At 40.3% G+C, this 27,293-nt stretch overlaps 1 protein-coding gene across 2 annotated transcripts in view; it reads left to right on the top strand.

Moving 5' to 3' along the window:
• Positions 1–18,648, top strand: part of LSM14A (LSM14A mRNA processing body assembly factor) — an 84,511-nt gene extending 65,863 nt beyond the window's left edge. Inside the window, exons 7-9 of one of the 2 annotated variants that reach the window (XM_079800422.1) lie at positions 5–179; positions 2,113–2,344; positions 9,674–18,648. In XM_079800422.1, coding sequence (XP_079656548.1) covers positions 5–179; positions 2,113–2,344; positions 9,674–9,697 — 431 coding nt within the window. In that variant the 3' untranslated portion in view covers positions 9,698–18,648. The remainder of the gene's footprint in view (positions 1–4; positions 180–2,112; positions 2,345–9,673) is intronic. The other variant, XM_079800421.1, reaches the window with a different exon arrangement.
• The last annotated feature ends 8,645 nt before the right edge of the window (positions 18,649–27,293 follow it).

Here is a 27,293-nt window from a genome sequence, read left to right on the forward strand (position 1 = left end):
TCAGTGGAAGATAAACTTGAGAAACAGGAGAAGCCTGTAAATGGTGAAGATAAAGGAGACTCAGGAGTTGATACTCAAAACAGTGAAGGAAATGCAGATGAAGAAGATCCACTTGGACCTAATTGCTATTATGACAAAACTAAATCCTTCTTTGATAACATTTCTTGTGATGATAATAGGTACTGTCTTTTAAGCTGTTCTTAAGCTTTTAGGAAGTTGATTGTGAAATCTTTTCCTTTTTTTTAATGATTTTTTAATAATTTCACAAAGTTTACTAGTAATCAATACTTTAAAAATATCTGCCTTGGCTGGTGTGTTCCATAGTTAGAGCATTGGCCCGCACACTGAAGGGTCGAGGGTTAGATTCCCTGTCAAGATCAAGGGCTCCTTCCTGGGTTGAGGTTTGCTGTGTAGGAGGCAGCCATTCAGTGTGTGTGTGTGTGTGTGTGTGTGTGTGTGTGTGTGTGTGTGTGTGTGTCCCTCTCTTCTCCTTTCCTCCCTCCCCCTCTCCTTTCCACTCTGAAAAGCTGTGGAAAAAAAATTCTTCAGGTGAGGAGTATAAAAAAATAAAACAAAAATATCTAATGACAGCAATTTTTTGATGTTTTATTTTGCTAAAAGAAAAGAATTGAATGAAAATTAAAATTAGTAATTAAACAAAAGCTTTCATCTAAGTTAAGACCTTTTACAGTACTTTACCCTTTACAGTGTAGTTCAAATAAACCAGGACCAAAAGTACTAATGTTACTTTGTGGTTTGCTGATATATTAAAACTCTGCCACATTTAAGTAAATGGAGATCCAGAAAATTGTCAGGTTAATTGTCAGGACCTAGCATAACAAACTCTTAAGAGTTCCAGGGATTCTGCTGATCAATCCAAATTGTCCCCCACGCTGTGGTTTAGTGCCACCTGGTGGCCATTGTTTAAACATGACTGGAGATGATTCTGAACCCTGTGATTGGGATTGGGCTCTAGAATAGAATCCCCAACAGCAGCAATTCAGACCCTTGCCTCAGGCATCAGGTCCAGGGATTAGGCCGGGATCGTACTGGGAACTCAGGGACCTACCCTTCTGCTCCCAGCTTCCTAGACAGGGTTTCCTTTTCTGGCTTTACTTTCTCTTCCACTGGGGCTGAGCGGAGGGTGGAGTTAATTGCCAATCCCATTATATCTAAACTAGAGGCCCAGCACACGATTCAATCGTGCGGGTAGGGTCCCTAGGCCTAGCCTCCTGCGATCAGGGCCATCTTCTGCCTGTTCGCCAGTCCCCAGGCCCAATGCTGCCTCCGCCGCCGCCACTGAGCTGCCAGGCTGTTGGGATCACCAGCTCATCCCCAGCCGCTGCCGCTGCTGCTGGGGCTTGAGGCGCTGACGAAGGGGAGCATGGCAGGGGATCCAGGTGCGGACAACCGGCTCCCCGCCTCCGATGCAGCGGAGCTGGGTGTCCAGGGTGTCCAAGGCAGCCCCCCTCAGTGGCCGCCAATCCAGCCGTTGAGAGGCAAGGGGGGGGGGGGGAGTCCCGCGCCTCTCAATGGCCAGATATGCCACCCCGAGTCCCGCCCCCCAGCCTCCCACCGCCCAATCGTGGGCGTAGCGGAGTGATGGTTATTTGCATATTGCCTTTTTATTATGAAGGATTCCCATTATATTGCTGCTCTTATCATGTTTGTTTTATCGACTGTATTTGCAAGAATCTAATACCAGTTATATTTTTACATGGAATTTAACAGAATATTAAAGGAACATGAACAGTTTGTGATGGCTTAGATAATAAGATGCTTCTTAAAAATATATATTTTATTGATTTTTTACAGAGAGGGAGAGAGAGTTAGAAACATGGATGAGGGAGAAACATCAATCAGCTGCCTCCTGCACACCCCCTACTGGGGTTGTGCCCACAACCAAAGTACATGCCCTTGACCAGAATCGAACCTGGGACCCTTTAGTCCGCAGGCCGATGCTCTATCCACTGAGCTAAAGCGGTTAGGGCAATGCTTATTTTTACTTTAGGAATTGCTTCACCTTAATTTGGAATTAGTGTTACATAGTTTGGCTTGAAAAATGTTCTTTAAAGCCTGATATACAGTAAAGATTATTTGTGCTTAAAATAGAGAACGGAGACCAACCTGGGCTGAAGAAAGAAGATTAAATGCTGAAACATTTGGAATCCCACTTCGTCCAAACCGTGGCCGTGGCGGGTACAGAGGCAGAGGAGGTCTTGGTTTCCGTGGTGGCCGAGGGCGTGGTGGTGGTAGAGGTGGTACCTTCACCACCCCTCGAGGATTTCGTGGTGGATTCAGAGGAGGTCGTGGGGGCAGGGAATTTGCAGATTTTGAATATAGGGTAAGTATTATATGTTTTTCATAAAACTACATGCCAAACAACATGCATTTTAATGAAACTCAGAATTTTTTAAATCTATTTTGGATAAATATTTTTAGGGCATTTGTATAACTTTCATTTTTACCTGATTAGGATATTTATATAATTTTAAGGAGTAGTAACTTGGCTAATGAATCTTTTTTGTCTTTTTATTATAGAACTATGGTTTTAGACTTTATGGATTGGTAAAATTTCCCCCCAAAAAACTATTAGAGACTTACTTAGGATTGTTTCTTTTTCTTTTTCTTTTCTTTTTTTAATATATTTTATTGATTTTTTTACAGAGAGCAAGGGAGAGGGATGGAGAGTTAGAAACATCGATGAGAGAGAAACATCGATCAGCTGCCTCTTGCACACCCCCTACTGGGTATGTGCCCGAAACCAAGGTACATGCCCTTGACCGAAATCGAACCCGGGACCCTTGAGTCCGCAGGCCGATGCTCTATCCACTGAGCCAAACCAGTTAGGGCTCTTTTTTTTATTTATTTATTTTTTATTTTAAGATTATATTTTGTTGGAGGCACAGAAGATCACTTAAGGCATTAGCCACAAAAGTATTATAGCATACCATCTTTTTTTTTTTTTGAGATAACAAAGTATGCTTTAACACTAAAAGAGTTTAGGAAGGAAATACTTCACAATGGAAGACAAACCTATATTTTTAATAGCAGCTAACATTTATATAGTATTTTGCATGTATATATCAACTCACTTAAACCTCACAGCAACTCTGGTGTAGGTTCTCTTTTTAATCCCCATTTTACAAATGCGGCAATAGGGATAAAGATATTAAAAAACTTGTCCGAAGTCAGCTAGTAAGTGATGATGTCTTGAACCTAGTAAATTTTTTCCTGAGTCAGTGCTCTTAATTTAGTTTTGTGAAAAATGCAACCATATTTTCCTTGGTTTTCTTATTTTGCCATGGTCTTGAAAATCTCATGATATTGACCTTTGGGAACTGCTGCTAGAAAATTGTATAGTTCTTATAGTATGTTTATATGTATTATTTATTTAAAGGAGTCTGTCACTATCCTAGTTTATTGATTTTTAGGGATAGTGAAGAGGAAGGTATATAAACAGAAAGGATCAAAATCCCATTGTAAAGGACAGCTGGAATCAAAAAGACCTGGTGGCAGGAGTTTCATTGTCCAATATTTAAAACTGACCGTTGTTCAGATCCTTCTGAAGGTCTGTGTTAGTGGCTTTGGGGTCTGATCTGTTAATTTTTTATTTATTTTGTATTGATTGATTTGAGAGAGAGGAGAGAGAGAGAGAAAGAAACATCAATTTGTTGTTCCTCTTATTTATGCATGCATTGGTTGATTCTTGTGTGAACCCTGACCGTAGATCAAGCCCGCAACCTGGCATATGGGGACAACGCTCTAACCAACTGAGCTGGCCAGCCAGGGCTGGTCTATTGATTTTGATGCCTTTGATATTGTCTCATCACAGCCAAGACTGCTGAAAATTAGCCTCATCATTAGCTCTGTCTATTCAGCCATGGTGGCCTAATGGAGCTGCAGCACTTCTGATGCAAAACTGCCATTCCAGCTAGAAAACTATATCTTAGGAACCTACTGATCTTGCCTGTGACATTTTGCTTACAGAATTCAGTAGCCTTTTCACAAATATTTGCTCTTATTCCTCTGCAATATTTGACACCCAACTGGAAGTGTTTTTTTTCTTTTTTTTTTAATACATTTTTATTGATTTCAGAGAGGAAGGGAGAAGGAGAGAGAGATAGAAACATCAGTGATGAGAGAGAATCATTGATCAGCTTCTTCCTGCACGTCCCGTCCCCCCTCGGAGGGATTAAGCCTGAAACCTAGGCATGTGCCCTGACAGGGAATCAAACTGACCTCGTGATTCATACGCCGATTATCAACCTCTGAGCCACACTGGCTGGACAGTGTCTTTTTTTCTTGTTTGTTTGTTTGTTTGTTATACACAAGTTTTTTTTAATAAAACAACACATGTTTCTCAACACAGCCTATAAGATGCTTCAGGATCTTCTCCAGGTTAGAAGTCTAGAACTATCCCTAGTTCTTTTTACCAGTGGGACTTCCTTTCTCTTATTCACCCTGCCACAGATACGTGGGCCTTCTTATTCTTGTTTAGGGACAAGCTTAATCCTATCTCAGGACTTTTTTTATCCATTCCTTCTGCCTGGAACATTCAGTTTGCTGCTGCTTGAAAGCATTCATGCTCCTGTTTGCATCTTGCATATGCTAAAGCATGCCCAAGTGCGCACATTCTCTCTCTCTCTCTCTTTCTCCCACTCTGCCCCTCTTCCCTCTTCCTTCTCTGACTTTCCCTTTCCCCCTTTCCTTTTCCAGCTTGTCAGTGCAAAGCTTCTAATCAGTTTTTCAGTTTGGACCTCATATGCTTCCATCTGCATTGCTCTATCTTCACCTGCTTTGTGCCTGTGATCAACTTAAACTTAACCTTCCTCAGAATGACCTCATCATCTTCTTGCCTTCCCATTATCTCAGCTTTGCCTCTTCCTAGTGTTTGATTGGCTAATAATATACCATTCTTTTTCCTCCTTTCTTTTTTTTGTTTTTCATTAATCCTCACCTGAGGATTTTTTTCCATTGATCTTTAGAGTGGATGGGATAGGGAGAGACAGAGAGAAACACCGATGTTCGAGAGACACCACAATTGGTCTCTCTCACATGGTGCCGGGGTCGTGGTTCCCACATATCTAATTATTTAGATTTCACAGATATACATTGGCCTCCCACAGGTGCCGGGGTCGTGGTTTGAGCCTGCTACCAAGGTATGTGCCCTTGACCAGAATCGAACCCATGACCCTTCAGTCCTCAGGCCAACGCTCTAACCACTGAGCATTAACTGGCCAAGGCTGCCATTCTTTTGTCCCCAGGAGTGTGGAGGTATTCATGATCAGGGCCCATTTTCACATCACCACATTCAATCCTTTGACATGTCCCTGCCAGCTAACATAATAACCTACTGATTGGTCTTCAGACCTTCAGTCTTTCTTTACCTCGCTTTAAGCATATCAGCTACCTGTTGAAGAACTTAGGACAACTCCTTGCTGAAGACTATATTGAGTCAGCTTAGTTTGAGGAAAAGTGCATTTAAATTAGACTGTGGTCCCAGTGAGAATTTTATTGCTAGTATGATCTCAATTAAGTCATTAAACCTTTCAGTCACTCAATTTTGACATTTGTGAAAAGAGAGTTGCACAGTCTTATCTCAGATACACCTTTTACAGATCATTAAAGTCTCAGTTGGAAAGCGTCTGAGAAGCCAAACCTCATCTGTAGCTGGGACCTTACTTTTCCTGAGACCATTATCCCACTCCAAGGATATCTAATTACTTGGATTTCACAGATATACATACAATTTGAGTGAACATCTTTTTCCTATATCTTCAAACGATTAGTTTAACTCTGTCCTTTGTAAATACACAGAATATAAATACTCTACATAATTTTTTAGATATTTGATAAAATAGCTGTCATGTTGTCTGTGTAAGACTGGACTGTTATTTCACTTTAAACTGAATAATCACTGTGTGCATGATATATGCACTTAATAATGCAAATATTTTCTTGAAACTGTGTCTCACTATTCAGTCATTTTGATCCTTTAGTTAAAACCCTTTCACAAACAAGGTGGAGCAGAAGTAGGTTTACAGTTGTAAGTACGTACGCAAAACATAGCCTTTATTCTTTATTATTATTAATTGTATTATTTTCCATATGAACAACTGTAAACCTGCTTTTGCCCCACCCTGTATATTGCAGTATTAGAATGCATTGTAGAGGTTGTCTACATGAATCTTTACACTAGTGTATTTCTGACACAATCTGCTTGAGTGTTTCAAGAAGTGACAGACTCACTGGACCCTGAGGTATTGCCTTGGTGGTTAAAAAGTTCTAATGTGACATTGCATTGCCTCCTCTTCTTATTGTGAGGGTCCCAGTTGACATACCCAGCCCCATTTCTTATTACCCTTTAACTTATCTGATTTAAGCAAGTTGACTCATAGTCACGTTTTTTTATTCAGACTCTGACCTCATTCATTCGTTGACCAAATATATTGAATTCTTTGTATATGCCAAGCACTGTGCTGGACATTGGTGGTAAACAAAATAGACTCAGTCCTGCCTCCTTGGTGTTTATAGTCCATTGGGAAGTCAGACACAGCTAAAAGTCAAGGCCTCCCTTTCACTTACACTTTACAGTCTTACCCAAGGTTTCCTCTATCCTTATAAACTTATCTTCCTTCCTCCACTGATTTCTTCCTTTTCTCACCTCCATACTATCTGATTTCACCCGTGTACATGTTAAATACATTCATGTTCCCTATTTCACGCATTTTGTTTTGTATCACCAGCTATGTGGGAGCCTCTTTGTATTAGTGAATATGTATTCCACCAAAACACTTGCTCAGTATGGAGCCATAATGGGCTTGAAGTAAGTGCTTAGCATATGTTCATTAGGAGTACTTTAGCCTTCAGTGGCAACAAAGGCCCATCAGTGTGGCTAGCCCTTGATTGTTCATTACAAAGTTCAGTGACCCTTCTGCCTGCCATCAGAGGCCTTTTCAGCAGACTATGCCTTCTAGATCATATCATTTGGCTCCTTTAAAGGTAGAAATAGTGAGTGATCACTATTACATACAAGAGATTTACCTGCAGGGATTAAACTCATTTTTCAAAGTGGATGTCAATAGTATTTGTAGTAGCTTTCATGTAATGGTTGGTTTTGGTCATTGTGCTCCGTTGGCATGAATCATTACATTTTTAGACTGAGCATAAACAAATCTGATTGCCTAATGAAAACGTGTTTGATAGGATTATCAATTTTTAGGACTCTTTAAAAAGAGCCATATACTGCCCTGGCCAGTGGGGCCCAGTGGTTACTGGGGGGTCACAGGTTCAAATTTCAGTCAAGAGCATGTACCTGGATTGCAGGCTCGATCCCCAGCCCTGGTCGTGGTGTGTGTGGGAGGCAACCAGTTGATGTACAGTATCTGTCTCTTTCTCTCCCTCCCTCTCCCCCCCCCCCATTCTCCTTCACTCCCTTCCTTTTCCCTCCCTCCCTCCCATTCTCTGAAAAATCAATGAAAAAATACCCTCATATGAGAGACTAGAACCTTTCTCCAAACCCACCCCAATACATAGGGTTAGAAAACCAAGGACCCAAAGAGGTTAACTCTCTAGATCTAGGTACAAACTACTATATAAAGCCAAAACTCCCTCTCTTTGACTTCTAGCCCAATTTTCCTTAAGGATAATGTTAGAAACATAAACTTGTGTTGAGTTTGGTCCTGTGGCGCTTTCTTTTCTTCCCTTTTTTTTTTTTTTTTTTGCGGGGGGGTGGGGGGATAATAAGAGGACAGCCAGCTCCTGGTTTATATGCTGCTGCTAAGATGTTAAGCCACCAGGATGGATGAGACAGATTGCCTCCCATTTGAGTATGTGTTTCTTCAGGGAGCATCCAGAGACAATGGGGTGTCCCAAATGACTCAGTATGGTTCTCGCCCTTTCATACTTTTCTCCTCTCTGTCCCTCTACCTCTTTCCATCTCTCCTCTTTCTTGCTTATTTTTCCTTTCAGAAAACCACAGCTTTTGGGCCCTTATAGGTCTGGATTAATCAGATAGCTTTCTGAAAGATTTTTTAAACATCGAACATGTGAAGGTTGGCTATGGTGGGGGTGGAAGGATCATCTTCCTACTAATTCTTACCGCACCAACTTATACCATGCCATTTGTATTCTACTTTAACAACATTGTACAAATGCTTTGGTGTTGTATGCACAGATAAAGTTAGTCTTTAACATAGGAAAATGTGTATTTCTAACAGGATGAGAATCAGCAGTATAAGCCAGATACATAGTAGCAACTAGTTCTGAGGAAAATGGAAGCCCTTGGCTCTGATACTGTGTGTATACAAGACTTTAGTTTAAGATTAGTCTCACTGGAGCCCTAACTGGTTTGGCCCAGTACATAGAGCGTCGCCCTGCAGACTGAAGGGTCCCAGGTTCGATTCCGATCAAGGGCATGTACCTTGGTTGCGGACACATCCCCAGTGTGAGGTGTGCAGGAGGCAGCTGATTGATGTTCCTCTCTCATCGATGTTTCTAACTCTCTATCCTTCTCCCTTCTTCTCTGTAAGAAATCAATAAAATATCTTTTAAAAAAAAAAAGATTAGTCTCACTGGAAAGTTAGAGGACCCTTGAGATTTTTACTGCTTTTTCCCTAGTTACTTTTTTAAACTCCCCAGTCAACTCTCAGATTTTCAGAAACTTTATTTCAAATTTAAAAGTTATCTTTTAAAATGAATTTCTAAATCATTTGCTTTCTCCTGAGGGAATGACCCTTTGGAGAGAAAAGTTATTTTACTGTCTGGATATGTTATTACTTAGTAAAGACATCAAAGACTTAGAGATTTTATTAATCTTTTTCCAAAGTATGTTGTTGGTTGTACTTGATGAATTTGACTAGTAGTATATTGAAGGTTTAAGTTCTATCATTATTTTTAACCCTTTGCACTCGCTTGCTTTTTTCTCAATTCCTTTATTCTACTCGGGATTTAATTTTTTAAATACCCCAGATTTTACAAAGTGCGGCAGTAGAATAAAAAACGGGAGTTTCTTTTCATACAAACTTATTTATTTGGATTTTTTTATATTTCAAATTATTGATACATTCAAAGAGTAATTTTAATCTCTATAATTTTTCATGGTGTGATATTTTTTGAAACATTGGACATACGAGCTGCTACCGATGCTAACCGACATCCGAGTGCAAAAGGTTAAAGGTTATTAGGATGGCAATCAAAGATAGTGGGTTATACCTGTATCTTGGGGGGGTGGCTTCTCTCTGGAACTAGCCTACAACACCACTGCTTTAACTAGAGCCTGGCTGGTATAGCTCAGCATCAAGAGGTTACCGGTTCAATTTCCGGTCAGGGCACATGCTCAGTCCCCAGTAGTGGTGGTTCAGGAGGCAGACAATTGATGTTTCTATCTCTCTCTCCCTCTTTTTTCTTCTCTCTCTAAAATCAATGAAAACATTTTTTAATAAATAAATAAACTCTAGTACTAACTAGAAAATGTAGTTAACAAATAATGAGCTCCTGCTAGGTGTGGAAGTGAAGTATTTTCTGGAAATCAGTAGTACAGATTTATATGTGAGAGTAAAAGGAGGATATATTTAAAGATAATGAAAGTATATTTAAGCATATTGGAAAGAAATGATTATTAACTAACCAATAATTTGAAACATGAGCTAATTTTTTTTCCCTTTTTTAGAAAGACAACAAAGTTGCTGCATAGTCTACAAACAAGTCTTTGGAAATAGGTGAACTTCTAGCTCTTCATGGTCCTGAGAATTGGTTTCAGTCTTTACCAAGAATGAAGAAGTGAATTCGCTGTATATTTGTCACCAGCACTGGGTTTTTTTGTTTGTTGGTTTGTTTGTTTTTCTGCTTAATTTCAAAGATATGATGCAGTTATATTGGGGGGTAGGGGGCAGCTCATCTTTAAAAATGAGCATTAAATATATTTGAAATAGCAGAAGGTTAAGTAATTTCTTATGTGTAAACTAAAGCAGTACTTCAATGGGACTTACAAGTATTTTTTCATCACTGAAAGGATTTTTTTTATCACTAAATTGTATTTGGCAATTATTGTAAGTTACCTGCAGATAGGGCCGTGATACTGTGTTTCAAGCCACAGAAGGGTGTGTTTGTGTGTGTGTGTGTGTGTGTGTGTGTGTGTCTGTATCTTTTTCCCTTTCTTTTTGGCAATCCTGTAATATCCCTTTTGAGGTAGCTTATTTCATCAGTTAATTGGGGTGCTGGATGGTAGAGAATTTTGTCAGTCAACTATGTACACACAGTAAATACTGTTTCTTAGGCAAAGGTAACTTTTTTATATAGTTATAAAATTCCATTATATTCCATTGCCAAAGAAACATTAAGAACTTTGTATAGCTGTATAAAAAGCAACTAATTTTTTAAAGAATAAACATTTTAAAATCAGCAAACATACTGTGTCCTTGCAGAAGTTGTGCTGAGGAACAGAGCTCTGGGTGGGTCTTTTTTTTTTTTTTCCATAGCTTTCCAGGCTTAAGATTTTTTATTTTGATTTTCTTTTTTAATGTTTAGAACACAAATGAAGATTTGATACATTCTTTGGTTAAGGATAAATTATGCTCATTGTAAGAATTTCATTTTATAGTAAATGGCATATCACAGGATTTGTCCAAATAATAGATATTTTCAGTATATGAATGTAAATAATCATAGATAACAATGTACTTAGCTGTATTTTCAAATAAGTAAGTCCTCCCCTTTTTTTAAGACAGTAAAACTAGGCATCAATTAACCTGTTCTTCCTGATAATGCCTGGAATTTTGTCGTGATAAGTTGACTCATTCCATTATATTTCAAGAGGATTCAGAGTGTTAGAAATTATTTTGGCAACTTATCAGATATCATAACACTGGTCCTTTGGCCTGTGATTCACAAATGACTCAATATAGAGTTCATTGCTAACTATAAATTACTAGTAAATCTTTTTGATACTTTAAGCTATACTGGGGGAAAATCTGGCCACCTTTGTGTTTTTATGAAGGCCATGGAATAAAGGGATCCAAAGATTTAAATATTCTTATCTCTCTTGATTTTGTTAACTTTCTCCTTAAGCTATTCAGTAGTGATAAAGATGTGGAAAACTGCACAGTAGAATTAGAATATTTAAAGATGGTTGATATTTTTAATTTTATATCTTTTGTATAGCTCTACAAGATGTTTTGTAATTTGGTTTCATTATAAGTTTCAGTACTTGACAGCCATAATTTAGATAATATTGTTTAATACTGTTTGCTTGCATGTTAACAACAAAACCTTTTGGAGGACCCATAAATCATGATATTGAACACATTTCTGAGGCATTCTGAACATCAAAGCAAGTGCTATGGCAATATTTACAGACTGTTTAAGATGTCCTGGGCCTATTTCGAGAAGAAAAACTGTAAATACCAGTTCTACATGCTCTAAAAATATGAATTCATGCATTTTCCAAGCCCTCTGGGTCACTGACTAGGGCATTTGGTGCCCTAGTAACTGGCAGCATGGCATACCTGCAGTGCACCTTACAATATTAAAGCAAGGTTTTTATTCTAAGACAGAATAAAACTCTTCAATAAAAATGTTCGTCAAAGTTTTTTCTCTTTAAACAAATGTTTTCTTACAATAGAAAGATAAAGGCATCTTTAAAATGTCAGAATGGAATTATGGTCATGTTTATACTCCCTAAAAGAACTAAATTATTTTCTCTCTAAGATCTACTTATTGTAGGTGTTTAGGTAAAGGAACAAGCTCCCTTCTCCCACTCTAGAGTGGAGACCACAACTAAGTTCAAATCTGTGACCTGAGGGGACAGCCAAGTGGAAAACCTCAGGCGAGAATGTGACCTCTGGCCAGGCTGGTGCAAATGAGGAGAGAGGGAAGGGCTGGCTCCTCCTAAATTCACTTATTGGGTAGACTATTTTTCCCTCCAAAATCAGAACTTAATGTAAGTAAGGGGTAGAAAGATAGGTCAGGAATGTTAATCCAGCTCAATGGCTCTTAATCAGAGTCTGAATTGACAACCTAGGAGCAATTAGAAAAGTGAAGAAATGTGTTTTGGGCTGTCACAATGACTAGGAACAATTGGCATTTAAGAGTAAGGGTCAGGGATGGTAAATGTCCTACACTATGCTAGACAGTGCCACATAATCAGTTATCTGGCCCAAAATACAGCAGTGGCCCTTCCACTTTGAGAAATACTAGCTGAACTCCCTCCACATGTGAAGACAGTGAGTGGGGAATTCATCCCTTCCTGCCCCCAAAACTAACTTTATACATGGGACACGAAAGGACAAGTATGAAGGAACTTTACTCCCAATAGCAGTGTCAACATTTAGGGAACCCATTATCACAAAAGGAGTTACCACTCCATCCCGTTCTCTCTGGTGGTTCACAAATCTCTTATCAGAATCTCCTGAGAAGCACTCTTACGGAAAGTCCAAATTTCCATGCTCCACACCTAGAGACTCTCATTCTGAAGTTTTGTAGTGGAGCCTGGGAATCAGTCTCACTTCCACAGGCAGTTTCAATCAGCCAGGCTTAGAAAGAGTTTTAAAACATCACAGCTGGCTCGTTTAATCTAGCCCCCTCCTTTAGGGTTTTGGTGACGTTTTCTCAGTAGGACTGTTTTTTCATTTCCCCATCCTTCCAAATCTGTTATATCCAGCTTGTGACTAGGGCTTGAGAGAGGGAAAGGACCAAGTGTGTGTGTGTGTGGGGGGGGTGGGGGGGGGGGTGGGGGGGGTGTCATTTCTGGAGGACAGAATCTTTCCTCCAGGGTTAGGCTACTTTGAGTACCAAGACTCAAAAGTAGCAAAGAATGCTAATCTTGAGTATTTTGTTCCTAGCATACAGGAAATGGATGTGTGTTGTGTCTGTGTCTCAGATTTACATGGCTGTTGTCCGTTTCTGGGTTATGTGCCTGAAAGAAGCTTCTGTAAGCACCAGTGCTAACAGATGTAATCATGTCTGATTGAGTGTTGCAGGATACCCCTGCCCTCTTAGTTTAGAGACTGTAAGCTGATTTAAACGGACAGTGGGGAGAGTGTCACAACCATGAGTGATCTCTTAAAGGAGCTTAGATGTCTTCAGTTTGCTTAGTTTACCTGTTATGAGTGTGTTTTTAAAGGATGACAAGTATTAATACAATTGGACTCAAATTTAGGGAAGTAAAATAGCACCATTAATCCCTGAATGTGAGGATGCTAAATGGGAATTTGCTCAGAGCAGGCTGCCTTAGCTTCTTGCAAGATAGAGATACAGGGACAACTTCTTAAAAGAGGAATCCCGTGAGTAGGAGTTGAGGGAAGTAAGGGAGAGTGTAGCTTTGAGCAGCAGAGGCCAGCGGCAGCCAGTCAGCCAGCCAGTGTGTGCACTAGGAAGCTAGAGGTGCAGGTCCCAGTCCCTGCTCTTATAATCCCAGCCTTCTGCGGAGGGGTGATACAAAGTTCATATCCTGTTTTTCAGAGCCAGTGTTAATAAAAGCAAGCTTTTGGTTTGGGGACATTTATAAATCTAGCTACAAGAGCACGTGGTGAAACTATGAATCTAATGTGGTTTCTGTTCTCAGTGATGGTGCATAGCTGAAGCCAGTGATATGTGTGTCCTTTAAATTCCAGCTGTCTTCATATTTAATTAACTTGGCTGACTGATATAATGTTCTCAGGTTTAGCTCATAAACATACCAAAATAGACCTGAATCTGATTCCAGTTTATAATGAATGTTGGTTTTAAGGAAACGTTTTAAAAATGCACTGATGTTCAGTGTTGTGGTTTATAAAGAAAGAAAGCAGCTCTGTGAGACCAAAGCATATTTTAATTCAATAATGAGGCTTTCTTAGAGTGATTCATACTTTAGATGCACAGAAAAAACTGAGAGCTGGCAGCAAAAGAGCTCATGGCCCAGAAAGCCTTGCCTTTGCTTCCAGACTTGAAGAGCAGTCTAGGAGTGGAAGGGGAAGAGAGCAAAGAATTGCTAATCTTGAGGGGGTATGAGAAGCCTGGGCCCAGACAAGATTGTACTGATTGTGCCCTAACCGGTTTGTCTCGGTGGATAGAGCGGCGGCCTGCGGAATGAAGGGTCCCAGGTTTGATTCCGGTCAAGGGCATGTACCTTGGTTGCAGGCACATCCCCAGTAGGTGGTGTGCAGGAGGCAGCTGATCGATGTATCTCTCTCATCGATGTTTCTAGCTCTCTATTCCTCTCCCTTCCTCTCTGTAAAAAATCAATAAAATATATTTAAAAAAAAAAGATTGTACTGATTGTAAATGGTTTACAGTCATCCCATTAGAGAGGACAGGAACAGATGTCTGTGTGCCTCTATAATCCTGGTACTCACCTAATTCTGGTAATCCTTGGGTATTAGCCTCACACAGGATTGATGAGGATGCAAATTCCAACATTGCAATTCAGGATTTTGCTTGTGCTGAAATTGTTCTATAAATTGTTTTATGAGTTGGTTGAGTGATGGTTATCCCTTGCTCCATTCCCGGTGTTTAATAACATTTCTTTGTCCCAAAGTCTTATATGTTGCAGCTTATAAAATGCAAGTAGGTATAGTTTTGTTTTGTTTTTGTAAATTAATACAGTGTAAAAAGAATATGCGAAGTACTGAGGATGGTTTTTAAAAATGAACAAAAGAAAAGAAAAAAATTATCTACAATTCCACTACCAAGAGCTAACCATTGTTAATACTATTTGAGTGTATATTCTACCTGGCATTGTTCTGTACAGCCATGTACTTTTCAACAAAAATGGATTCATGGTAAATGTACTGTTGTAAAATATGTACTTGTTTTTTTCCACATATATTGAGTATCCCTTTTGTTTTAAAGTATATGCACACAGAAATCATGTGCATAATAATCATGATTACCTATGTAACAAGCACCCAGATTAGGAATCCGCATATTAATAGTACCCCTATTAGCCCACACACACACACAACTGCCTTTCAGTAGCCCTTGCATCTTCAAGAATTACTACTGTCCTGACTTCTAACAGGATGAATTGCTTTTGCTTGTTTTTTATTCTTTATATAAATGGAATTATATATATTTTATGTGTGCTTAGCTTCTTTGCTCAATATTGTGTTTGTGAGTCGAACATACTATTGCATTTGGTTGTGGAGTATTTGTTTTCATTGCAGTGTAATATTTCATTGTGTTAATAGACTACAATTTATCCATTCTGATGATGCCACATTTGGATAATTTCTATATTTGACTGTTAAAATAATGCTGGCGATGCCTTTCCCTCTGCAAGAGAAGCCAAAGCTAGAGTGGGTGAGAGGAACATTGGTTTATATTTCTTGAGGACTTAGAATATGGTGAAAGATAGTAGTGCCCAGCTGTAATACCACTCCACACCAGTGTGCTCAGCAAGTAATTCGTTACCCTACGGTTCCAGAAAACCCTGATGTACTGTCAATGTAGACAGATGTGTATATTAGAGCAGATTCAGGGTTAATCCTCTTGTGTTCTTAGCCTTTGACCTCTAAGGGCAGTTCCACATTTAGGCACAGTGAGCCAATCTTATAAGTCCTGGAAATGGTGGAAATATTTCCATCACCAGCTTTCCCAGTGGTGGCGTTAGAGCAGTGATGGCTAACCTATGACACGTGTGTCAGCACTGACATGCATAGCCATTTCTGATGACACGCGGCCGCATGCCAAGGATGAAACATTTGCTGCTCCTGAGGATGAAACATTTGCGACTAGAGTCTTGGAGTTAGTTTTTTCCTCAAAGTGACACACTACCCGAGTTATGCTCAGTTTTTTGGCGAAGTTTGACACACCAAGCTCAAAAGGTTGTCCATCACTGCGTTAGAATATTTCTTATCCTACGAACGTATGTTCAGGATGTCGGGTTGGTGTCTTTGCTCTCTTCCCTCTCCTGATAAAACCTCCATTACTCTCTTGAGGCTCATATAACCCTTTCACTCTGCTGATTTGATCATTTAATGACCTAATTACTGCCCATCATTTTGAAAAACCTGATACCTGCTTGCCTCTTACTCTATGCTTCTATTCTTCCAAATGACTTCAGCTTTTGTGTGGTTTACACATCTGTGTTAGGAATCCCCAAATAACCATACTCATGATTATGATTTCTTACAGCAAAATTAGCAAATGGAAAAGATGAACTGGCAAAGTCTGGGGGAAACCAGGCTGAAACTTCTAGAGGGAATTTTGAAAGGAGTCACACAGGATGTACAGTTTAGGCACAGTGAGCCACTCTTATAAATTCTGGAAATGGTGGAAAAACTGAAATCTAGGTCAACCAAGGGCCAAACTTGTAAGCTGGCCTGAAAAATGATAGAAGTCAAGCTTGCTATGTTAACTCTTCTAGACCAACCCTGGTTCTTGTTTCTGATCCTGTGGCTTTTTCTTTCATCCCCTTCCATCCAAAGCTTTAGATATACCTGGACCTTGTCCATCAGCCTCATCTAAATCATGGATTTAGACACTCCACACTTTGATCTTCCAATTGGCTTCCTCAAGAAATAACTTTTCTTTTAAATTTTATTTATTAAAGTAGAGGCCTAGTGCACGAAATTTGTGCATGGAGGGAGTTGTCCCTCAGCCCAGTTAGCACCCTCTCCAATCTGGGATCCCTCTCACAATCTAGGACTGCTGGCTCCCAACCACTTGCCTGCCTGCTTGCCTGATTGCCCCTAACCACTTCTGCCTGCCAGCCTGATCACCCCCTAACCACTCCCCTGCCAGCCTGATCAACGCCTAACTGACGTCGGCCCGATCACCCCTAACTGCCCTCCCCTGCTAGCCTGGTCTCCCCTAACTGTCCTTACCTGCAGGCCTGGTCACCCCCAGCTGCCCTCCCCTGCTGGCCCAGTCACCCCTAACTGCCCTTCCTTGCCAGCCTGGTTGCCCCCAACTGCCGGCCCCTGCCAGCCCGATTGTTCCTAACTGCCCTCCCCCACTGGCCCGATTGCCCCTAACTGCCCTCCTCTGCAGGCCTGGTTCCCCCAACTACCCTCCCCTGCAGGCCTGGTCGTCCACAACTGCCCTCCCCTGCTGGCCATCTTGTGTTTTGGAGTGGCCATCTTTGACCATATAGGGGTGGCCATCTTGTATGTTGGAGTGATGGTCAATTTGCATATTACCTCTTTATTATATAGGATTGATTGAGGTGACTTTGATCAACATGAACATAACGGTTTCATGTGTGGGTTTCTGTGTTACAAGATCTGAATATGGTACCATGTGCCCACCACCCAAAGTCAAATTTTCTCTTGTCACCTCATATTAAAACCCCCTTCTCTCCTACCCCTTCCCTCTGGCAGCTGCCACTCTGCTGTTTTGGACATAAGATTCAGTTTTATCTCCCACATGTGAATGAAATCATATGTGTCTTAGCTTTTTCTGTCTGACTTATTTCACTTAGCATAGTGTTCTCATCCATGTTGTTGCAAATAGTATTATTTCTTCCTTTCTTACGGCTTAAGTAGTATTCCATTGAGTATATGTACCACATCTTCTTTGTCCAGTCCTCTATCACGGGACACTTTGGTTGTTTCCATGTCTTGGCCACTGTGAATAATGCTACAATGAACATAGGGATGCACATAGTTTTGCGAATACATGATTTCGCGTTTCTCATGAGTGGGATTGCTGGGTCATATAGTAGCTCTATTCTTAACTTTTTGAGGAATCGCCCCACTGCTTTCCATAGTGGTTGTACAGTCTGCATTCCCACCAGCAGTGAATGAGGGTTCCCTTTTTTTCACAATTTCCCCAACACTTGTTATTGTTTGTCTTGATAATGGCCAATCTGACAGGTGTAAGGTGGTATCTAATTGTATTTTTGATTTGCATTTCCCTCATTGCCATTGAGGTTGAACATCTTTTCATATATCTATTAGCTCTATGTCTTCTTGGGAGAAGTAGTATTTCTAGGCCCTCTGCCCACTTTTTTTTTTTTAATATATTTTATTGATTTTTTACAGAGAGGAAGGGAGAGGGAGAGATAGTTAGAAACATCGATCAGCTGCCTCCTCCACACCCCTACTGGGGAAGTGCCTGCAACCAAGGCACATGCCCTTGACCAGAATCGAACCTGGGACCCTTTAGTCTGCAGGCTGACACTCTATCCACTGAGCCAAACCGGTGAGGGCTCTGCCCACTATTTGATTGGGTTGTTTGTTTGGTATTGAGATTTACGAGTTCTTTGTGTGTTTTGGAAAATGAAACCTTTGTCGAAGCTACTATTTACAAATATCATCTCCCATCTGGTTGACTGCCTGTTTGTTTTGTTGTCCATTTCTTTTGCTGTGTAGAAGCTCTTCAATTTGATATAGACCCATTCATTTATTTTTGCCTTTACTTCCCTTGCCTTTGGATCAAGTCCATAAAATGTTCTCTATGACCCAGGTCCATGAGTTTGATACCTTTTTTTTTTTTCTATGTAACTTATTGTTTCAGGTCTTATATTTAGGTCTTTGATCCACTTTGCAATAATTTTTGTGCCTGGGGACAAACTGTAACCCAGTTTCATTCCTTTGCATGTGGCTTTCCAGTTTTCCCAGCACTATTTATTGAAGAGACTATCTTTTCTTTCTTTCTTTATTTTTTTTTTACAGAGAGGAAGGGAGAGGGATAGAGAGTTAGAAACATCAATGAGAGAGAAACATTGATTAGCTGCCTCCTGCACACTCCCTACTGGTGATGTGCCCGCAACCAAGGTACATGCCTTTGATCGGAATTGAACCTGGGACCCTTGAGTCCGCAGGCTAATGCTCTATCCACTGAGTGAAACCAATTAGGGCTGAAGAGACTATCTTTACTTGAATGTGCATTTCTGGGCTCCTTTGTTGAAAATTATCTGTCCATATATGTGTGGTTTTATAGCTAGGTTCTCTATGCTGTTCCATTGATCTGTGTACCTGTTTCTCTGCCAAAACCAGGCTATTTTGAATATTGTTGCTCTGTAGTATAATTTGAAGTCAGATAGCATGATACCTTCAGCTTTGTTCTTTTTTCTGAGGATTGCTTTGGCTATTCAGGGTCTTTTGGGTTACATACAAATCTGATGATTTTTCATTTTATTTCTTTTTTTTTATGACATTTTTTAAATCCCCATTGCATTAAAATATGTATATTGCTTTGGGTAATATGTCCATTTTAACTATATTGATTCTTCCAATCCATGAACAGGATATTTTTCTATTTTGTTGTATCTTTTTCAATCTCTTTTAATAATGCTTTGTAAATTTCAGTATATAAGTCTTTCACATTCTTTGTTAAGTTTATTCCTAGGTATTTTTTTCTTTTGGTTGCTATTGCAAAAGGAATTGTTTTTTCCATTTCTTTTTCTAAAGTTTTGTTATTAGTATACAAGAAGGTGGTGGATTTTTGCACATTGATTTTGTATCTGCAACTTGACTGTATTTGTTTATTGTTTCTAACAGTTTGGTAGTGTCTTTAGGGTTTTCTATATACAGCATCATGTCATCTGCAAAAAGTGACAGTTTGACTTACTCCTTCCTTATTTTTATGCCTTTTATTTCTTTCTCTTTTCTTATTGCTCAGACTAGGACTTACAGCACTATCCTATATAATAAAAGCCTCGTGCAAATTGACCAAACAGCAGAACGACCAGTCACTATGACATGCACTGACCACCAGGGGCCAGATGCTCAATGCAGGAGCTGTCCCCAGCCCGCAGGCCCCGACTGGCAGTGGTGGGGGGGGGGGGGGCAGACGAGTGGGCGGCGCCAGGCCAGCCAAGGTAGGTGCCATTGGGGTCCCCAGATCATCCCGCAGATTGGTCCTGATCCCTGGCCAGGCCTAGGGACCCTACCCGTTCATGAATTTTGTGCACCGGGTCTCTAGTGTTGAATAAGAGTGGTAAGAGAGGACATCCTTGTCTTGTTCCTGATCTTAGGGGAAAACCTTTTAGTTTTTTGCCATTGAGTATTATATTAGCTGAGGGTTTATCATATATGAATGGTCTTTATTATGTTGAGGTACTTCTATTCCTATTTTAGTGAGTATTTTAATCATAAATGGGTGTTGTATCTTATCAAAGGCTTTTTCTGCATCTATTGATAAGATCATACGATTTTTATCTTTTCTTTTGTTAATGTGGTGTATTACCACAATGCAAATGTTGAACCATCCTTGTGCCCCTGGAATGAATTCCACTTGATTGTGATATATTGTTTTTTGGATGTACTATTATATTCGATTTGCTAGTGTTTTGTTTAGGATTTTTGCATCAGTATTCATCAGGGATATTGGTCTATAGTTTTCTTTTTGTGTGTTATCGTTGCCTGGTTTTGGTGTCCAGGTTATATTGGTCTCGTAGAATATCTTAGGAATCTTTGTACACTTGGTAGAATTCACAGGTGAAGCCATCTGGTCCAGGACTTTTATTTTTGGGGGAGGTTTTGATGGTTGTTTCAATTTCCTCACTGCTAAATCAGTCTATTTAGATTTTCCAATTCTTCATGATTTAGTTTAGGGAGGTTATATATTTTTAGGAACTTACCCATTTCTTCTAGGTTATTGAATTTGGTGGCATAAAGTCTTTCATAATATTCTAGTACTAGAGGCCCGGTGCACAAAATTCATGCGGGCGGGGGGTGTCCCTCAGCCCAGCCTGCACCCTCTCCAATCTGGGACTCCTCGAGGGATGTCCAACTACCTGTTTAGGCCTGATCCAGATCGGGCCTAAATGGGCAGTCTGACATCCCTCTCACAATCTGGGACTGCTGGCTCCCAACTACTCACCTGCCTGCCAGCCTGATCACCCCCTAACCACTCCCCTGCCAGCCTGATTGATGTCTAACTGCTCCCCTGCAAGCCTGGTCACCCCTAACTGCCTTCCCCTGATGGCCCCCAACTACCCTCCCCTGATCTTGTGACGACATGGGGGCGGCTATCTTCTAATGACATGGGGGTGGTCATCTTGTGGTGGCCATCTTGTGATGACATGAGGGCAAGATACTACCTAGGCTTTTATTAGTATAGATGGTTAACTTCTTGAAACCTCAGGGGAGTAGGAATAGACACGTACTTACGTAGCCATTCCTCTGACTTCACTCATTCTGTCAAGAAATAACTTTTTGCCCAGCCAATTTGGCTTAGTCTTTGAGCATGAACCTATGAACCAGGAGTTCACGGTTCAATTCCCAGTCAAGACACATGCCTGGGTTGTGGGCTCAATCCCCGGTGGTGGGGTGTGAAGGAGGCAGCTGATCAATGATTATTTCTCATCATTGATGTTTCTATCTCCCTCTCATTTCGTCTCTCTGAAATAAATTTTTTTAAAGTTTTTAAGAAAACGAAGAAATAACTTTTTAAAAACAGTGCTCTCTACTTTGGATTCATCAGCTCTCTCTTTTGCTTTCTCCAACACCATCTCCAACCAGCCTAGACTCCATAATCCTTCATCTATCTTGCAAATACTCTAAACTTCCTTGCTCCTCTTTTTTATTTATTTATTTTTTTAAGGTATGTTTTTGTTGAATTCAGAGAGAAGAAGGGAGAGGGAGAGAGAGATAGAAACAATCATCAATTGGCTGCCTCAAGCACACCCTCTGCTGAGAATCATGCCCCCAACCTGGTCATGTGCCCTGGCCAGGAATTGAATCATGACCTCCTGCTTCATAAATAGATGCTCAACCACTAAACCACATCAACCCGACCCTTGTGCCTCTTTTGAGCTGCTTCTCCTACCTAGAGAAACTTCAACCCTGAAAGCATTCACCCATCCACATTGTCAGTATTCACCCAGAGGGCTTTTCCTATGGAAAATAATCACAAATGCATAACTTAGATTACTGCTCTCTCCTGGGCCCTCACATTGCCAGCAAAACTTAGTACCTTTTTGTAATCACTTCACTGCAGTCAGCAAATGGCCTAGCCATCTATTTCAAAGAGCACTACAGGATATTGATTAGAAACTGCCTCAAGCACTTATTACACTCTCTAAACCAACTTCATCCACAATTTAGCCTTTTCCTGGTGGCCCAATAAAAATAGCGGGGGAAGAACATCAAAAAACTGCTTATGCTCTAGCTCCTTAACTCCCAGGTTTAAAATACTGATTTAGCTCTTTATCTTCAACTTCTTCCTTGATAATGGATCCTTTCTGTTCACATTTAATTTTTAAGCTGACATACTACATAGCATAATAATGTGTTAATATTCATAAATTAACATGTAATTGTAATTATGTTGCAAACTCCTATTTTAAGAAAATTATGCTTGAATCCTACATCTTTTTCATTTTTTTATTAAGGTATTATATGTGTACATATCTTACTGTTGCCCCACCCCACTCCCATACATGCCCTCACCCCCCAGTGTTTTGCGTCCATTGGTTATGCTTATATGCATGCATACAAGTCCTTCGGTTGATCTCTTATCTCCCCCACCTCTCCCTAACCTTCCCACTTTAATTTGACAGTCTGTTTGATGCTTTACTGCCTCTGTATCTATCTTTTTGTTCATCACTTTATAATGTTCTTTATTATCCATAAATGAGTGAGATCACGTAGTATTTTTCTTTCATTGACTGGCTTATTTCACTTAGCATAATGTTCTCCAGTTCCATCCAGGTTGCTGCAAATGGTAACAATTCCTTCTTTTTTATTGCAGCATAGTATTCCATTGTGTAGATGTACCATAGTTTTCTGATCCAGTCATCTGCTGACGGGCACCTAGGCTGTTTCCAAATCTTAGCTATTGTAAATTGTGCTGCTATGAACATAGGGGTGCATATATCCTTTCTTATTGGTGTTTCCAGTTTCTTAGGATATAGTCCTAGGAGTGGGATTACTGGGTCAAATGGGAGTTCCATTTTAGTTTTTTGAGGAAACTCCATACTGTTCTCCACAGTGGCTGCACCAGTCTGCATTCCCACCAGCAGTGCACGAGGGTTCCTTTTTCTCCGCATCCTCGCCAACACTTGTCGTTTGTTGATTTGTTGATAATAGCCATTCTGACAGGTGTGAGATGTTACCACATTGTCGTTTTGATTTGCATCTCTCGGATAATTAGTGACTTTGAGCATGTTTTCATGTGTCTCTTGGCTTTCCTTCTGTCTTCTTTTGAAAAGATTCTATTTAGGTCCGTTGCCCATTTTTTTATTAGATCATTTATCTTCCTTTTATTAAATTGTATAAGTTGCCTGTAGATGTTGGAGATTAAACCTTTATCAGTGATAACATTTGCAAATATGTTCTCCCATACAGTGGGGTTTCTTGTTTTGTTGATGGTTTCTTTTGCTGTGAAAAAGCTCACCAAGAAGCAAAGAGTGAGGACCCAAATAAACAAAATCAGAAATGAAAGAGGTGAAATAACAACAGACCCCACAGAAATACAAAGGATTGTTATAAAATACTACTAACAACTTTATTCCAACAAACTGGACAACCTGGAGGAAATGGTCATATTCCTAGAAAAATATAACCTCCCAAAACTCAATCAGGAAGAATCTAAACAGCTCAATAGGCCAATAACTATGGAAGAACTTGAAGTATCAAAAAGCTTCTGGCAAACAAAAGCCCGGGGCCAGACGGCTTCACAGGGGAGTTTTACCAAACATTCAAGGAAGAACTAAAACTTATCCTCCTCAGACTATTCCAAAAAATTTAAGAGGAAGGAACACTTCCAAGCTCCTTCTATGAAACCAGCATCACCCTAATACCAAAACCAGATAAAGACAACACAATGAAAGAGAATTACAGGCCAATATCCCTTATGAGCATAGATGCCAAAATCCTCAACAAAATTCTAGCAAATCGGCTCCAGCAGTACATCAGAAAGATCATACACCATGACCAAGTAGGAGTTATCTCAGGAATGCAAGGATGGTACAATATCCGCAAATCAATAAATGTGATTCATCACAAACAAATTGAGAGATAAAAATCACATAGTCATATCAATTGATGCAGAAAAAGCATTTGACAAAATCCAACACCCTTTCTTGATAAAAACTCTCAACAAGGTGGGAATAGAAGGATCATACCTCAACATAATAAAAGCTATATATGATAAACCCACAGCTAACATCATACTCAATGGGCAAAAACTAAAACCACTTTCCCTAAGAACAGGAACAAGACAGGGATGCCTACTCTCACCACTCCTGTTTGACATAGTACTGGAAGTATTAGCCATTGCGATCAGACAAGAATCATACCTAATAAAATGGTAATATGCAAATTACCATCACTCCGCTACACCCATGATTGGGCTGTTGGGAGGCTGGGGGCGGGACTCGGGGTGGCCGATTGGGCTGACTCACGAGTCCCCGCCCCCCCGTTCCTCCTGCCGGCCCCAATGGCCGACGCTGCGGGAGGACCCATGGGGCCAACGGAAGGCGCAGGTGTCGGAACTTGGGGTGGCTGATTGCATGGCTGCCCGCCCCAGTTTTCCGCCAGCACCAGTTTTCCTCTGGCCACCCACCCATCGGAGCGCCATCCGCCAGCGCAATCGGCCACCCAGAGTTCTGGCCGATCTGGGAGGCGCTCAGATCGGCGGGTGGCCAGAGGAAAACTGGTGCTGGCGGAAAACTGGTGCCAGCAGCCAGGTGAAGGAAGGTCTTTTGCACGAAACTTCGTGCAACGGGTTTCTAGTAAGAAATAAAAGGCATCCAAATTGGAAAAGAAGAAGTAAAGCTGTCCTTATTTGCAGATGACATGATATTGTACATAAAAAAACCCGAAAGACTCCATCAAAAAACTAACAGACTTAATAAATGAATTTGGCAATGTAGCAGGATACAAAATTAGCGCCAAGAAATCTATGGCATTTCTATACACCAATAGTGAACTTACAGAGAGACTAAAAAAGCAATCGCACCAAAAAAATTGATACCTAGTAATAAAGTTAACCAAGGAGGTAAAAGACCTATACGTGGAAAACTACAGGACACTGAAAAAAAAGATAGAGGAAGACATAAACAGATGGAAGAACATACCATGTTCATGGATTGGTAGAATCAACATCATTAAAATGTCCATACTACCCAAAGCAATCTATAGATTCAATGTACTCCCCATTAAAATACCAACTGCATATTTCACAGACCTAGAAAGAACTCTCCAAAAATTCATCTGGAATAAAAAAACCCTGAATAGCCACAGCAATCCTGAGAAAGAAGAATAAAGTAGGAGGGATCTCAATACCAGATTTCAAGCTGAATTACAAAGCCACTGTCCTCAAAACAGCCTGGTACTGGCACAAGAACAGACATATAGATCAATGGAATAGAATAGAGAATCCAGATATTGATCCAAACCACTATGCTCAATTAATATTTGACAAAGGAGGCATGAACATACAATGGAGTCAAGACAGTCTCTTCAATAAATGGTGTTGGGAAAATTGGACAGATACATGCAAAAAAATGAAACTAGATCACCAACTTACACCATACACAAAAATAAACTCAAAATGGATGCAGGGCTTAAACATAAGACGGGAAACCATAAAAATACTAGAGGAATCCATAGGCAGCAAAATCTCAGACAAATGCCGAAAGAACTTGATCACTAATACTGCCCCAAGGGCAATGGAAGCTAAAGAGAAAATAAACAAATGGGACTACATCAAAATGAATCCTACATCTCATCAGCTCCTACTTAGCTCTTTAACTGTCAAGATGATTTCCCTTTTCCCTTCTTAATGCACTTGATCTACTCCTTTTGATAAGGTCACCAATGATCTCCAGTGAGCCTCTCCAGTTTTCCTCTTGTTTTACAGAAGCATTCCATAAGGTTGACCTGTTCCATCTTAAAATACTCCTATCTTCCTGGCTGCTCTATTCATGTGGTTTTTCTCCTCCCCTCTCTAGCTGCTGTTCCTCATTCTGTTTACTTGATTTCTCCACTACCCCATCTTGAAAGTGTGTTCCTCAAAGTTATTTAGCTTTTTTCCCCCTTTTTAAGCTGCATACTCTCTCTGGCAGCAATGCCTATGAGGAATTATTTTCAAATTCACATGTCTGGCACAGTTCTCTTTTCTGATCTAGATCTGACTTCTTGATATCTTTACTTGAAGGCCTCTCAAATTTTGAAGTAATCTCTACTTTTCTTCCAGTGGGCACCATGTACTAACCTGAGTATGCCAGAAATCTGGAAGTCATTTTCAACACTGTTTCCTTCCATTCTGCACCAGCATCATACCTATTACCAAGTTCCATCAATTCTTCCCAAATATATCTAATACCTTTATTAAAAATGTTTAAATTATTTTGATGAAAGATGTGTACATGAATGTGGGGGGGGTTGTTGTTTTAATTGATTTTAGAGAGAGGGGAAAGGAGAGAGAGAGAAACATTGATGGGTTGCCTCCCATACATACCCTGACCAGAGATGGAACCCGAACCCTGGATATGTGCTCTGACCAGGCATCCAACTGGCAACCTTTGAGCCACACTAGCTAGGGCCATGTATGTGTTTTAATTTAAATTCCTCAAAAAGGTTTATCATGAAAGACAACAGTCATGCTAACAGTCTTATTCCTTCCTACCTATATTCTGTTACCAGTTTTGCTGATTTACTATAGGAAAGGAGAGACAGTTTATTCAACAAATATTTGAGCCCTTATTATGGAAGAGGTACTGTTGCACCCAGCCCTTATTAGAGTGTATATTCCAGAGATAAATTAGTAAAATACGTAATATGCTAAGAAGTTGATTAAGTGCTTGGAGAAAAAGCCAGGAATGGGGGGTAGAGATAAGTATGGGCTGGATGGGAATTGCTGCTTCCAATTTAAAATAGGTTAGGGAGTCCTGGCTGGGTGGCTCAGTTGGAGCGTCATCCCATGCAACAAAAGGTTGCAGGCTCAATCCCGGGTCAGGGAACGTACAGGAGGCAAAGGATAGATTCATACCGATGTTTCACTCGCTCTCTCTTCCTTTCTCTAAAAATAAATAATAATAAATAAGCATATCCTCAGGTATGGATTTAAAAAAAAAAGACATAAAAAGCTGACATTTGAGAAATGACTCAAAAGGGTGATTGAATATTCAAGCAAAAGAATGTAGCTATGCCCCGCTGGTGTGGCTCATTAGTTGAGCATCAATCCATGAACCAGGAGGTCAGGGTTCGATTCCTGGTCAGGGCATATGCCCCGGTTGTGGGCTTGATTCCCAGGCGGGGAGCATGCAAGAGGCAGCCAATTGGTTCTCATGATTGATGTTTCTCTCTCTCTCTCTTCCTCTCCCTTCCTGTCTGAAATCAATTTTAAAAAGAAAAACTATACCTGCAAAGATTCTGAAGCAGGAGCGAACCTAGTATAGCTAGAGTGGAGTGAGTGGG

This window comes from Cnephaeus nilssonii (genome assembly GCF_951640355.1).
Source record: "Cnephaeus nilssonii genome assembly, chromosome: 20".
Taxonomy (NCBI): Eukaryota; Metazoa; Chordata; class Mammalia; order Chiroptera; family Vespertilionidae; genus Cnephaeus; species Cnephaeus nilssonii.